This window comes from Neoarius graeffei, chromosome 4 (assembly GCF_027579695.1).
Source record: "Neoarius graeffei isolate fNeoGra1 chromosome 4, fNeoGra1.pri, whole genome shotgun sequence".
Taxonomy (NCBI): Eukaryota; Metazoa; Chordata; class Actinopteri; order Siluriformes; family Ariidae; genus Neoarius; species Neoarius graeffei.
Window position 1 is genome coordinate 79,354,160 of NC_083572.1, and position 12,217 is coordinate 79,366,376.

A 12,217-nucleotide genomic window follows, 5' to 3' on the forward strand; every position below is an offset into this window, starting at 1 on the left:
ACTTCCTCCAGACGCAGAGCGCGGAAGCACTGTCGCTGTTGTTCAGGGGTGTGGCCCACCCGCTGGAGGACGGCCCGGCGAAGATCCGCATAGACCAGCCGGCGATGGGTGGGGAGCTGTAGCGCGGCCAGCTGTACCTCGCCCATTAGCAGGGGGAGGAGGCGCGCCGCGCGCTGTTTCACCGGCCAGCCTGAGGCCTCTGCTGCCTGCTCGAAGAGCGTGAGGAAGGCCTTGGGGTCGTCATGCGGGCCCATCTTAGTGAGGGTGAGGGGAGAAGGGCCCGTGGAGGTGGTGGCCCCCGCCGACGCGAGGAGGTGCCGGAATGCCTGTCGGTCTTCCTGCTGCACCAGCATCAGGGCCTCGAACCGGTGCTCCTGCTCCTTTCGGAGGGTGACTAGCGCCTGGTGCTGGCTCTGCTGGGCCGTGGCAAGGGCGTGGACCAGGTCCGCGAAGGGAGAGGACTCCATGGGGCTGTTCTTCCTGTGCTCGAATCTCCCGGGTTTCGGCACCACTGTAGCAGTTCGTATGGGTGGAGCACAGAAAGACAGCAGGCCAGGATTAAGTTCCACAAAGAAACTTTTTATTACACTTAATTTAGCTTTTCAGCTTTCACTCACTCACACTCTACACATGCGTTGTGGTTGGGAGGGAGACTCCTTCCTCTGCTCTCTTCCTCCTTATATAGGGCGCAGTCACTGGGGAAGACACACAAACACAGATTAACCAACATCAGGTGCAGTGACTCCACCCTCCAGTCACAGACCGACACTTGACCATGCCCCCGCTGCCACACTGTATTACTATGCACTACCATTCAAAAGTTTGGGGTCACTTTGAAATGTCCTTATTTTTGAAAGAAAAGCACTGTTCTTTTCAATGAAGCTCACTTTAAACTAGTCAGAAATCCACTCTATGCATTGCTAATGTGGTAAATGACTATTCTAGCTGCAAATGTCTGGTTTTTGGTGCAATATCTCCATAGAGGCCCATTTCCAGCAACTCTCACTCCAGTGTTCTAATGGTACAATGTGTTTGCTCATTGCCTCAGAAGGCTAATGGATGATTAGAAAACCCTTGTACAATCATGTTAGCACAGCTGAAAACAGTTGAGCTCTTTAGAGAAGCTATAAAACTGACCTTCCTTTGAGCAGATTGAGTTTCTGGAGCATCACATTTGTGGGGTCGATTAAATGCTCAAAATGGCCAGAAAAATGTCTTGACTATATTTTCTATTCATTTTACAACTTATGGTGGTAAATAAAAGTGTGACTTTTCATGGAAAACACAAAATTGTCTGGGTGACCCCAAACTTTTGAACGGTAGTGTAACTGTAATGATTTAGAATGTTTTGGATGCAATTACCATAATATATGTAGAACTAAGATGCACTGAAAAGAAAAGTAAGGCGACTGCATATTATAAAGTTTAAATTTTGGCACTTTATTAAATGGACTAGATTAAGATTAAAACATATATATTTAAAGGAAAAGAAAACTGAATTTCTACAGTTTAAGTTTGCAGAAAGATTATGTACTTTTAAACACATTTCATGAAGGGAATTTGTTAGTCAAATGTAGCATAATTTTGAATAATAATGATGAGCATCGGCGGCACGGTAGTGTAGTGGTTAGCGCTGTCGCCTCACAGCAAGAAGGTCCTGGGTTCGAGCCCTGGGGTCGGCGAGGGCCTTTCTGTGCGGAGTTTGCATGTTCTCCCCGTGTCCGCGTGGGTTTCCTCCGGGTGCTCCGGTTTCCCCCACAGTCCAAAGACATGCAGGTTAGGTTAACTGGTGGCTCTAAATTGACCGTAGGTGTGAATGTGAGTGTGAATGGTTGTCTGTGTCTATGTGTCAGCCCTGTGATGACCTGGCGACTTGTCCAGGGTGTACCCCGCCTTTCGCCCGTAGTCAGCTGGGATAGGCTCCAGCTTGCCTGCGACCCTGTAGAAGGATAAAGCGGCTAGAGATAATGAGATGAGATGATGAGCATATTTGGCAGTGTGATGTCACTGTGAGCCTTTAACAAAAGAATAATCCGGAGCCTTCTTTTGTTAAATGGATCCCAGTGACATCACACTGCCAAAAATGCCTATGATTATTATTTGAAATTATGCTGTATTTGACACATTTGGACAACTTCACGTCGTGAGAGTGTTTATGTACATAATCTTTCTGAAAACCCAAACTAATGAATTAAAGTTTTCTACTCCTTTAAAGCGTAGAAATTCTCCTTGGCTTTTGCTTGGCCCAATGTTGGGCAACGCTCTCGTAGTCCATCTCGCTGTCATCCATGCTGATGTGGATCAAATTGTTCAGCGAGTCTTCTCCTAGCTTATTAAAATCATTCGGCTTTGCCCGTCTGGTGGGGGACAACATCGGCAGCCAATGAGATCGCTTATAATGAATCGGAAACTTCCGGGATGTCTGACGTTTTCTTTCGATGTTTTTATTGGACGGTTTGAACACGTGATCTTGACACAGCCAACAGATTAGTTTGTTTACATCATGCCACGCGGACATATTACTTTGACAGAATCAACACAAACACTGGGGAAAAAAAGAGCGCTTGTTTAACACAAATATCAATCAGTATGTAAATGGATCTGTTATTTGCTCTCCTATGTATCTCGTTACTTGTGGGTAGGAAATTTAACGTATCGGTATAAATCTAAGCGTATCGGATTTTAACTAAAGCGACTAGCACTACGTTCAGACTGCAACCTGAAACGACCCATATCCGATTTGTTGTGAAATCCGATTTTTTTCTTAGGCCGTTCACATTGCCAATTATATGAGACTTGTATGCGATCTCCAATATGAACGGAAAACGACCCGAAAGTGTCCCGCATGCGCAAATTGACACGTAATAAGCACATCTACGTAATACGTAAACAAAAAAAAAAAAAGCGCACTCTTCATGTTTAATGATTTTCTTTTTTGTTTGTTTGTTTAATTATCTGGTTAGTGTTAGTGTGAGGTCTCGTGTGTGTTTTTGTTTCTGAACTGAAATGAAAACGTGTAGCCTGGTTACGAGGGTTGACTCCTAAATGTCTCTCTAATTTCTATACAAGTGCACTACATGTTACTAGGAAGTAATGGATTTTTAAACTCTATATAGTGCACTCGAGCTTCAGTAGGCAGTCATTTGGGATACGGCTGCTGTATTACCAAACTCTTAATTCAGGCTTAATAATTTGCACATATTTATTTCGTCATATTAATAAACTTTTTCTACATTTTTATAAATATTTTAGATTGTGGCGGCACGGTGGTGTAGTGGTTAGCGCTGTCGCCTCACAGCAAGAAGGTCCGGGTTCGAGCCCCGTGGCCGGCGAGGGCCTTTCTGTGCGGAGTTTGCATGTTCTCCCCGTGTCCGCGTGGGTTTCCTCCGGGTACTCCGGTTTCCCCCACAGTCCAAAGACATGCAGGTTAGGTTAACTGGTGACTCTAAATTGACCGTAGGTGTGAATGTGAGTGTGAATGGTTGTCTGTGTCTATGTGTCAGCCCTGTGATGACCTGGCGACTTGTCCAGGGTGTACCCCGCTTTTCGCCCGTAGTCAGCTGGGATAGGCTCCAGCTTGCCTGCGACCCTGTAGAACAGGATAAAGCGGCTAGAGATAATGAGATGAGATGAGATTTTAGATTGTTTATAGCCAGCTGAATTCTGCAACTTCTCTCAGCGCTGGCTCAAGGTGCATAAACACCAGTGCAGTTTGCTATGGAGATGAGGCGAGACCTGGCGATGTGGTTTTTGTGGCGGAACTCGCACAATAATCTGATTAATGTGGGCAGCAGACTAATGAGACCAAAGGTGTCAAATTACTGGAAATTTCCAGAACAATCTTATCTTGTAATACAGGATGGTTTAAGTTATAAATCAGTTATAGAAACTGTTTTATTTAATCAGGCTAACAGATCAACATCCAGGTCCCTACCAAATCCACCATTAGCTTGATCAATTCTATAAAAGTCTATTTAAATTCTGAAAACTGTATAAATGTTGTTGTTTTCCACCAAAGAGGCGGGATTAGGTAACGCAGAATAGTGACGTTTGTCTCTTGTTGATGACGTGTAGGTCGCATGAATGCGACCTGTCCGGTCAGACTGCAGTCGCATGTGAAAATATCAGATATGCATCGGATTTGGGACCACGTATCCAAGCGGCCTGGGTTGCATGTGAAAAAATCGGATCTGTGTAGTTCAGATTGTCAATAATAAATCGGATACAGGTCGCATATTGGCAAAAAAATCGGATATGGGTCATTTCAGGGTGCAGTCTGAACGTAGTCTAAGCGTATCGGCAGGCAGAGTAAGCGTATTGGGCCTGATACGCTAAAACGCAGCACTTTCACAATTGGGTTTGCTTTGATAGATCTGAGGTGTGCATGAGGTTCTTCATTGCAGCTGTTTTATAGTCACTGGACCTACACTTCTTCCACCAAAATAATGAGGATCATCATCTTCTTTTGGCTGTTCCCATTAGGGGTTGCGACAGCGGATAATGTCCCTCCGTCTCCTCTTGTCCTCTGTATCTTTTTCTGTAGTACCAACCGTCCTCATGTCCTCCTTCACCACATCCATAAATCTCATCTTTTTGGTCTTCCTCTTTTCCTTCTCTCTGGCATTCTTTTCTCAACATACCCTGAGTCTCTCTTCTGTATGTGTTGTGGGCGGTATGATGGTGTAGGTGGTTAGCACGGTTGCCTCACAGCAAGAAGGTTCTGGGTGGCTCGAAAGGCAGGAGCCTTTCTGTGTGGAGTTTGCATGTTCTCCCCGTGTCTGCGTGGGTTTGTTCCGGGGTTTCTCCCACAGTTCAAAGACATGCGATTAGGTTAATATGGGACGGCCTTGGGTTGAGGTGCCCTTGAGTAAGGCACCTGGCTCCCCACTGCTCTGGGTGTGTGCATGTGTGTGTTCACTGCTTCAGATGGGTTAAATGCAGAGAGGAATTTCACAAGCATGTGATGAATAAAGTTCTTAAAAAAAAAAAACCTCAATCTCACCTCTCTTACTTTGTCTCCAAGCTGTCCTACACGTGTTATCCCGCTAATATTCTCGTTTCTAATCCAGTCCAACTTTGTCACTCCCGATGAAAAACTCAGCATCTTCAACTCCAATACCTCTAGTTCAGCCTCCTGTCTTCGTATCCTCCGCTGGCCAAAAGGCCAGAATTTCATGAAACTTGGCAGGATTCTTTGTTATATGTCAATAGTACGCATATTGTAATTTTGTTAAGAGCAATTCCAGCGTTATGGACGTGACACTTGAACTCAAAATGGCAACAAATGACCCAGTGCATGTTTTATTGTCTCCCAGTATTTAAACAGGTGTTGCATATTTTAAGGCTGTACCATACTGGAGAAGTGATAGAACAAGAACAATTCCCATAGTACATCTAGGGCATGCCAGAAAATGCCAATAAAAGATGCGTTATGGATGTGACAGAAAAAGTATCACTTTTCTTGGGTGACTGTACATTTTTATCAAACTCTGTGAAATTGTAAACCTAATGTCGAAATGGAGATATCCATTTGATAGAGGGGTCCAAGGTGAATATTAAAAAAATCTTTGTTTAAAATATTTTGTATTTCATGCAGAGTTTCAGAAGGAAAAGTCAGCGTTATGGATGTGACGAAATTCCGTTATGGATGTGACGCGTCTGAAATAGACATGGCATATGTTTAGAAAATCAGCAATTTAACCACCATAACCCTTTGAAAAACTCTCTAAATATCAGCTAAAACTATCAAAGTTCTTAAATAATATTTAGGATGGCTATTGTTTTGCTGTTTTGTGGATTTTAGCATACATTTCTGTGGCTTGTGGCAATAATATAGAATTGTACATGATCAAAGTTGATTTTAGCTTGGGTTTTACATTATAAGAAAGAAAGACTGACAGTGACATATTAGGTTGGTTACAAATTGGTTCAACTTATTCATATCTGTAAAATACAGGCCTAGGTGATATCTCTGGGAGTGGTTTTGATGTATTACATGTTACTTTATTTTTGCATGGTGAGGTTGACATTTACATGGAATTGCCCTAAATTCGGTCATATTTTACCAGAGTTACAGCCCTTGATTAACAAAATTATACTTTGATAATTTCAGGAGAGTGTATTTTCCTTCTGAAATCAATTCCTCTCACAATTTGTGGAGGAATTTCACCAAACTTGGCAAAAGGCATTGTTGTATGTCGGTATTACGCATATTGCAATTTTGTTATGTTCGGTCGCATTTTACCAGAGTTGTGGCCCTTGATTAACAACCTTGTACTTTCACAATTTCATGAAGGTGTGCTTGCCTTCTGTCATCAACTCCTCTCTCATTTTTTGGACGAATTTCTCAAAGCTTGGCGAAAGGCCTCGTTATATGACAGTAATGCGCATATTGTGATTTAATTTCGTTTGTGAAAATTTTACCAGAGTTTTGACCCTTGATTAAATAACTTGTACTTGTGACAATTTCATGAGGGTGTATGTTCTTCTGAAATCAACTCCTCTCACAATTTGTCGAGGAATTTCACCAAACTTGGCAAAAGGCTTTGTTATATACGCATATTGTGAAATTTCATTTAATTTGGGCAAACTTTACCAGAGTTATGCCCTTGATTATTAACAAACTTGTACTTTGGCAATTTTATCAAGGTGTGCTTGCTTTCTGAAATCAACTTCCCTCACAATTTTTGGAGGAATTTCATGTAATTTGGCAGAAAGTTTTCATCCCCTGCTGGCCGAAAGGCCCGAAGGGGGATTATGTCGTGGCGATGTCCATCCGTCCGTCCTGGGAAGGGTGCTCACTTTCTGAAATCACCTCCTCTCACAATTTTTGGGGGAATTTCATGGAACTTGGCAGGATTCTTTGCTATATGTAGGTAATACACGTATTATAATACACATTTTTTCATTTTTTTTATATTTGTGTAAACACTTAATTTATCTAGAAGTTTTCTCTATTTTCTATTCTCTGTTTATCCTGTAATGATGCTGCTGGAATTTTAATTTCCTTGAGAGAACCCTCCCAAAGGGATCAATAAAGTTTTATCTAATCTAATCTAATCTAATCTAATTGCAATTTCGTTCAATTCAGTCGCATTTTACCAGAGTTATGGCATAGTTGCCAGCAGGGGATATTGTGCGCTCAGAGCACTCTTGTTTGTCAGTGCCACTGTCTCCAAACCATACAACATAGCTGATCTTACTACTGTCTTGTACACTTTCCCTTTCACTCTTACTGGCAGCCTTCAGTCACAAATCACTCCTGACACTCTCCTCCATCCATTCCAACCTGCTTGCACTCTCTTCTTCACATCTCTTCCGCACTCACCATTACTTTGTACAGTTGACACCAGATATTTGAATTCCTCTGCTTTGGCCACCTCTATTACTTGTAGCTGAACCATTCTACTGTCCTCCCCCTCATTCACACACATGCACTTCGTCTTGCTCCTTTCATTCCCCTTCTCTCTAATGCATATATATATTTTTTTTATTTTCCCCTAGTCATGAAAAATTATTAATAAGTATCAAAATTTAAAACAAAATTATCAGTATGACAGGAGGATATCATTACTATAATGAACTGCTGATGACATTAACATACAGTAAGTGTTTTAAAAATAGATTTTTCTATGCACCAAAGACCAGGACCACATTGCCCAAAATCATCCATCATGCTCTCTCTACACACGCACACGAAAAAATAAGTACGTCCCATGGAAATTGTAGATTTTTCTCAACATATTTAAACAAGCAAACATCTCACCGTTTTGATACAGAGCCTACAGATAAAGGTGATGAACAAAATGAGGAAAATTAGCCCTTTCAATCATTTATTCAACAAAAATATGAATAGATTATTCTTCTGTGGAGAAAGTAAGTACACCCTTGGCTTCAGAAGATAGTACTGCCCCCTTTAACAGAAGTAACTTCTTGTAGGCATTTTGCATAATTGTCCACCAGTCTCTGATATCGGCTTGCTGAAATTTTTGAGCACTCTTCCATGCAAAATTCCTTCAGTTGACAAGATGTTTGAGGGTTTTCTTGCATGTACTGCCCTTTTCAAACCCCCCCCCCCCACACACACACACACACACACAACATTTCAATGGGGTTCACATCTGAGCTTTGATGAGGCCATTCCATAACCCTCCATTTCTTCTTTTTGAACCAAATCTTAGTGGATTTGCTCATGTGCTTAGGATCATTATCTTGTTGAAAGGTTCACCTCCGGTTCAACTTTTGAACAGATGATATCATGTTATCCTCAAGCACTTTTTGATATGATACAGAATTCATAGTTGAATCAGTGAACTCAAGCTTCCCAGTCCCTGAGGCAATGAAGCAACCTCAAACCATAGTATTTCCACCACCGTGCTTCACAGTTGGTATGAGGTTCTCCTCCTGAAAAGTTGTCTTTGGTCTGTGCCACACATACCGTATATACTCTTACTGTGGCCAAACAACTCGACCTTTGATTCGTCTGTCCAGAGCACGTTATTCCGAAAGGCCTGATCTTTGCCGAAATGTTCATTGGCAAACTGTAGTCTTGCTTTAACATTCCTTTTGGACAGCAAAGGCTTTTCTCTGACGTGCCTCCCATGCAGGCCAAATTTGTCCAGTCCTTTTCTGATTGTAGATGTATGCACTTTCACGCCAACAGTCACACAAGTTACCTGCAGATCCAGTGATGAAATTTTGGGGTTCTTGGAGACTTCTTTTTGCATCAAACCTCTTGTTCTTAGACTGAATTTGCTGGGGCAGCCAGTCCTGGACAAATTGGCAGTTGTTTGAAATCTATGCCACCTGTAGATTATTTTCCTTACAGTGGAATGATTTATTTATAATAATTTGGAGATCTATTTAAATCCCTTGCTAGGTTCATAGGCATCCACAACCTTTTTTTCTGAGGTCCTTAGAGAGTTCTTTAGGTCTTGGCATAATGACACCCCGCACTTCAATAGCAAAGAGAACACCAGACCCCAGATGTCAGGTTTAAATAAGACGTGTTCCACCTGCAGGAGGTTTTAATCAATGGCTCCTAATCTGGAACACCTGATTCTAATTTTATGGACCTTGAAAGTGTGATTAAATGTAAGCGTGTACTTGCTTCTTCCGGGGTGTCCTTCCTTTTTTTTCACTGATTTTTTTTTTAAATTTAAATAATGAAAATGACAACAAAATGTCAATTTTGTGTGTTTGTTGGAGTATATTACCTTTATCTGTAGGCACTGTATCAAAGAGAGTGAAATGTTTGCTTGTTTAAATATGTTGAGAAAAGTCTACAATTGCCATGGGATGTACTTATTTTTCAACTGTGTGTGTGTGTGTGTGTGTGTGTGTGTGTTACACACACACAATACTGTGCAAAAGTCTTAGGTACATGTAAAGAAATGCTATAGATCAAAAATGGCTTAAAAGTAATGAAATAAAATGTTTCAACATTAAAAAAAACTATAAACAGCAGTAAGCCATAATAAATGAAACAAAGTCAATATTTGGTGTGAGACGACACTTTGCTTAAAAAAATATTAGTCTCAGGTACAGTGAGTGCAGTTATAGTGAAATGAGCTGTAGGTTTTACTGAGCATCTTGCAGAACCAGTCACAGTTCTTCTGGACACTTTGACTGTCACACTTCTTAATTTTGCACCAAAACCCAGCAGCCTTCATTATGTTTTCTTTTTTAATCTGAAAAGTGCTCTCTTATGTCATATGCTGCTCAGATACAAACATTTTTTTTTTCCTGTAACATTATTGTGCTCGAAAACAAACGTTTGGAACTCTAAAATGATTTTGTACCGACTCTATAATGTAGAAGTCATAAAATAGAAATCGATAAAGTTTCCACTTTTACTTTTTTTAAATTATTATTCGCTTATTTTATATTTGACAACCTTTTATTTTTTCTATTTTCATGTCACACAAGCACTTTAGACTGTATTTCAAATGGATGAAAACTGCTATATAAATAGTTGTTATTATTATTGCTTTGTCTTGAGCTGATTATTCAGATGTTGGATCAGGCGTGGTAGAACACAACTGTTGAGATAAACATTTTTCCCTTTCAATCAGAATCTATATGGACTACAATGCCACTACTCCAGTTGATCCTGAGGTGGTCAGCGTGGTCACTGAGGCTTTAACTGAAGCTTGGGGAAACCCCAGCAGCATGTACCTGTCAGGTATGTTCTTAGCCTGCTCTCATACAGTGCATCTCTGATACTCAGATATCAAATTTACTTATATTCTGCTGTCTTATTCCAGGCCTGAAAGCCAAAGACATCATTAACCAGTCACGAGAGAGTGTAGCCAGGATGGTTGGTGGAAAGGCAACAGACATCATATTTACATCAGGTGGCACTGAGGTGAGAACTTGCTGCAGTGTAACTTTTGGTTTATGGGAAACTTCAGAAGCTTTTTAAAGCCAAATGTTGTGAATTTTTTTTATTATTTGTTATTCTTGTGTGCATAAAATATTATAGATATAGTTATGTAGGATACTCAATCTCAGTTCTTTACAACTCCGCACATTTCATGGTACTATACATTTCTTTTGGCAACTCGGTTAGAGCAGCTACTTTGTTCACATCAGAGGTAACGTAAAGCAGTCGTTTACAGACAGATTTAGTTCAGCTTTAATTCACTATATCAGAATTCCTGTCAGTCAAAGTTTATCAAGTTGACTTTCTTTTTGAACAGACTAGAAGATTCCAGACATTGGTGTAATCCCTTGTAGAAGCTTCTGATTAGCCTACTGTCATCGTTAGGAGTTAAAGGGAGTACACCTATGGGTTTTTTGCCCAATACCATGGAAAAATCCAAGCATCTCAGCCAAGACCTCAGAAAAATTGTAGATCATTACAAGTCCAGTTCCTTTTTATGAGCAGTTTCCAAAATGAAGGTACCACAAGCATACTTACAATCATATGTAAAATAAAATAAAATAATAATAATAATAATGCTTGGGGCCACACAGATACTACTTTGTTGAGGAAGGAGGCCCAAATTAACTCCCAGGGATGAAAGGACTTTGATCCAAAAGGATCAACTGAACCCCAAGACAACAACAAAGGAACTGATGGCATCAGGTACCAAAGTGTATACGTCTACCGTTAAGAGAATCCTCCATCACCATGGCCTGAAAAGAAGGAAGAACCCCATACTTCAAGACCAGGATAAAGATAAAGCCAGAATGAAGTTTGCATAGGATCCACTAGTCTTTTGAAGAGTGTTTTGAAGAGTGTTTTGATTAGATTAGATTAGATTAGATTAGATTAGATTAGATTAGATTAGATTAGATTAGATTAGATTAGATTAGATTAGATTAGATTAGATTAGATTAGATTATAACTTTATTGATCCCTTTGGGAGGGTTCCCTCAGGGAAATTAAAATTCCAGCAGCATCTTTACAGGATAAACAGAGAGTAGAAAATAGAGAAAAACTTCTAGATAAATTAAATTAAGTATTTACATATACAAATTTTAAAAAAGAATAAGATATGGGGAAAAAAAGTCCAGCAGGAGAGGTATTGCACATTATATTGTACATTTATATTGCACATTGTCCAGTATTGCTTTTTGTCAGGCTAGGCTACTGCTCCTTCCCGTCCTCTGTCCTCCTGTTCCCCCCAGAGAGGAGTTGTACAGTCTGATGGCGTGAGGGACAAAGGAGTTTTTAAATCTGTTCGTCCTGCACTTGGGAAGGAGCATTCTGTCACTGAACAGGCTCCTCTGGTTGCTGATGACGGTGTGCAGAGGGTGACTGACATCATGCATGATGTTCAGTAGTTTATCCATAGTCCTTTTCTCTGCCACCATCACCAGAGAGTCCAGCTTCATGCTGACCACAGAGCCGGCCCGCCTGATCAGTTTGTCCAGCCTGGATGTGTCCTTCTTGGACTTCTCGAGTGTGCTGGGGGGGCACCCCAGCACACCACACCACGGTGTAAAACGGGACACTGGCGACCACGGACTGATAGAACATCCACAGGAGTTTCCTGCAGATGTTAAAGGACTGCAGCCTCCTTGGGAAGTATAGCCTGCTCTGTCCCTTCCTGTACAAGTGGTTGGTGTTGCAAGTCCAGTCCAGCTTGCTGTCCAGCCACAGCCCGAGGTACTTGTAGGAATCCACAGCCTCCACCTCGACTCCCTCAATCAGAACTGGTCGTGACCTTGGTCTGGACCTCCCAAAGTCAATGACCAGCTCCTTGGTCTT

The 12,217-nt window shown here is 41.2% G+C and overlaps 1 protein-coding gene across 4 annotated transcripts in view; it reads left to right on the forward strand.

Annotated features, from left to right (window-relative positions):
* Positions 1 to 12,217, forward strand: part of scly (selenocysteine lyase) — a 30,366-nt gene that overhangs the window by 4,657 nt on the left and 13,492 nt on the right. The window contains exons 1-4 of one of the 4 annotated variants that reach the window (XM_060919785.1): positions 2,369 to 2,587; positions 6,649 to 6,875; positions 10,074 to 10,183; positions 10,266 to 10,366. In XM_060919785.1, coding sequence (XP_060775768.1) covers positions 6,757 to 6,875; positions 10,074 to 10,183; positions 10,266 to 10,366 — 330 coding nt within the window. In that variant the 5' untranslated portion in view covers positions 2,369 to 2,587; positions 6,649 to 6,756. Of the gene's footprint in view, positions 1 to 2,368; positions 2,588 to 6,648; positions 6,876 to 10,073; positions 10,184 to 10,265; positions 10,367 to 12,217 lie in introns of those variants that run through there. The other 3 variants (XM_060919788.1, XM_060919787.1, XM_060919786.1) reach the window with 3 other exon arrangements.